Source organism: Lactuca sativa, chromosome 2, assembly GCF_002870075.4.
Source record: "Lactuca sativa cultivar Salinas chromosome 2, Lsat_Salinas_v11, whole genome shotgun sequence".
NCBI classification, from domain to species: Eukaryota; Viridiplantae; Streptophyta; class Magnoliopsida; order Asterales; family Asteraceae; genus Lactuca; species Lactuca sativa.
The window spans coordinates 80831286-80834375 of NC_056624.2; the positions used below are offsets into that span (position 1 = coordinate 80831286).

The 3090-nt window shown below is 32.4% G+C and overlaps 1 protein-coding gene across 1 annotated transcript; it reads right to left on the reverse strand.

Moving 5' to 3' along the window:
* Positions 1-1162: 1162 nt before the first annotated feature.
* LOC111888692 (diphthamide biosynthesis protein 3) lies at positions 1163-2843 on the reverse strand. Its single transcript, XM_023884819.3, has 2 exons — positions 2550-2843; positions 1163-1688 (listed from the first exon to the last, which is right to left on the reverse strand). The coding sequence occupies exon 2, from the start codon at positions 1649-1651 to the stop codon at positions 1397-1399; it is 255 nt and encodes an 84-aa protein (XP_023740587.1). The 5' UTR covers positions 1652-1688; positions 2550-2843; the 3' UTR covers positions 1163-1396.
* Positions 2844-3090: the final 247 nt, after the last annotated feature.

The following is a 3090-nucleotide window of genomic DNA, read 5'->3' on the forward strand; positions in this document are numbered from 1 at the left end:
CGTAAAAAAAACTCAAGGGCAGGTACAAAAGTTCAGGGGCAATTTCGTCCGAAATTGAGTATCTACAACTTGAACCGGGCAAAATAACATAAACTTGACAGGTACTAAACTAGACAACAAAAGTTTGCTTATTTTAGCCTCCCAAGAGCCAACAAGGATGTTTATCATAAACCGGATAGGAACAAAAGCTTAGGGACAATTTGGTCAAAAAATGGAACACATTACAAAAATTAACAAAGAATGTTTAGCCTCCTAAAGTTGATACTACCTTTAACTGATCTGAAGCATAACCAATAACATCTTAAATCATATTCTAACATGTTCCTTTTAATTTAAAACCAGCAAAAGGAAATAAATACACAAGGTAATTGACTTTCTTTGGGCAAGATCGATCAAGAGGGCTAAAGACATAGCACAATCGACCTTTATCTTCCCTCTTTATCGTTAAAAACTTTTGAAAATTGCTGGCAAGAGTTTAATAAACTTACATTACAAGCTACATGATTAATTCTGCAAAAATATTGCAAATCGGTAGTGATTACTGATAACTTCAAGCCATTCAAAATTGTAAACATATGAATTTACAAAACAACAGATGCAGTTTAAGGCATCAAATCGAAATTAAAACATATAAATTAAGATATCGTTCAGCTAATTGAAGAAATGCATATTCTGAAGTTTAATCATACCTGGTGATGATAAGAATCAGACGGCATTTATAAGAATTCAATGGCTGGAGAAGTCATATGGCATCAAATCAAGGATGAAGAATTGATAATCAAATTGTATTTGCAATGGATTGAGATGATTATACGAAGAAGTTGATAATTATTTGATGAATGCGAGAACAACTTGAGAATGTAGATAACTAAAAATCTGGAGTCGCAAGCCGTTCCATGTAGGGTTATTTTCGTCACATTAAGAAAAGAGAGGAACGTGTTCAACCGTGTTCCACCTATTTGGGTAGGACTAATTTTTTAGTAAATTGTCCCATTGAACTGGATCAAATTTCATTTAGTCCTTGTTCGAGACACGCCAAACACCATGGGAAGTTTTTTAGTTTTGTTCTGTTCCACTTAGTTCTCGTGACCAAACGGGGACTTAATGTTTAATCTTTTTTTAAATCAACATGTAATACACAGATCTCACACCTAGTATCAAATACACAAACAGAAAATCATATCCTAGTCTGATTGATTTACTCGGCTTCATCAAAACTTGTTGCCATCAGCAATCCAGTTGTCTATAAATCTATCAACATAACTAACTAGCTTACGGTTAACTCAATCATATCATACGAAGTACAAACGCCCAAATCCAAAAACCAAAAAATTAATAATGATAGTAACCCTAGGTTAACATACAAACAAAATTTATGATGTGAATTTTTCTTTCTTCAAGCGACAACTACTGGTTGTTGCTTCGTGGGTTCGATATTCGTTTTCGGTTTCTGATTGGTGAAATCTAAATCTTCAATGTTGTATATGACTGTGATGTAAAGAGAGCAACTAGGACACCGGGCGATTTCTTCACCAATTTTCAAGTCCTCTTTTGTTATCTGAAACAAGTCTCCACAAGGACAAGGATACGTGAATGCCTTAAGCTCCTCGTTCCATTCCATGTCTTCAATCTCCACATCGTCGTAGGACATCGTATTTAATCAACTCAACACAAAATCTTTGATTTCACTGCATAACGAAATCGTTTGTGGTTAGGGGTCTGAATTTTTAAGAGGTTTGAATTTCTAAGAGTATCTAAATTTGTAACATGTTTTGTTGAAACAGTGTTGAATTATAAAAATGACTATTTTACCCTTGTTGAATTTAGTATTTCTGTTTTATACAATAACCAACTGTTTTTTTTAAATAACCAAACCAACTTCTTGAATAACTATAGAAAAAATATATAAACACCATACATCCAAAGTAAACATAAATAAAAAAAGAACAAATCAAGAATATAGTTAAGCAAATAAACACAAACTTAGCAACATATTTCAGCTATACACACTCATACATTTAAAAAATCAACAAAAATCGCAACGTCAACTTATATTTCAGAAATCAACCCACTGAACAAATTGAACAGAAAATCAGCAATAAATCAGCAAAAACATGTATCCATTATAAATGAAGAAAAACTAAACTCAAAGTGAGGTTATAACAAATACAAAACTTTGTGTTCTTCCCCATCATGGAAATCCCTCTTTATCCTTTTCTTTGATTGAAACCAGAAAACATGAATAAAGAAAGATCAAACGTAGAGGCAAATAAAAATATAGAAAGAGATAAAAACGCAGGGAAAATTCAGATAATACATATCGATGGAAAATTTAGAGAACCAAAAAATTCAAATCAGCTATTAAACCTATATCCAATTAAAATAAGATAATACAAATCGATGGAAAATTCAGAAAATTAAGAGAACCAAAGGATTAAACAGATACCAGAAAACAGGGAATAGAAGGAAGATCGAAAGCAGCACAAAAAAAATCGACTGCAAGGAACAAAAGAAGACGAAGGAAATCAACTGCAGGAACAAACACGAACCTTAGCTGTGGGGTCGAAGGTCTCCGTTGTTGCTTCGATCTCCGGCCGGTGGGGAGGAGATGCCTAACGGCGACGAGCAGGGGAGGGCTCGCTTGAGGAGGCAACGACAGGAGCAGCAATCGATGGAGGCGTACGTGAAGTCTGTTGTGTATAAGGTTAGTAGGTTAAAGGGAGTATATTGGTCAATTACTTCTTATTTTTTTTACTTTGTTCTTATACATCTATTCAGTTAAATGAATTGATAATACCAATTATTTATTTATTACTATTTTTTTTTTATGTTTTTTTTTCTATATTTCGAATTTGTTTTTTTTTTTTTTATTTATTTATATTTGAAAAGTAAAGAATAAAATTTTAATAAATCTTAATTAAAAACAACATTAAAAAAATTACAACCAAGCACAAAAACATTTAAAAACCTAAAAAACAAAAAAAAAAAAACAAAAAAAAAGATGATAAAACCTACATTTTTTGCCCTAAAACTATTCATCTTCATCTTTGTGACCAACATAGATGTAATCCGCCAAGTCTTCACGGAGTT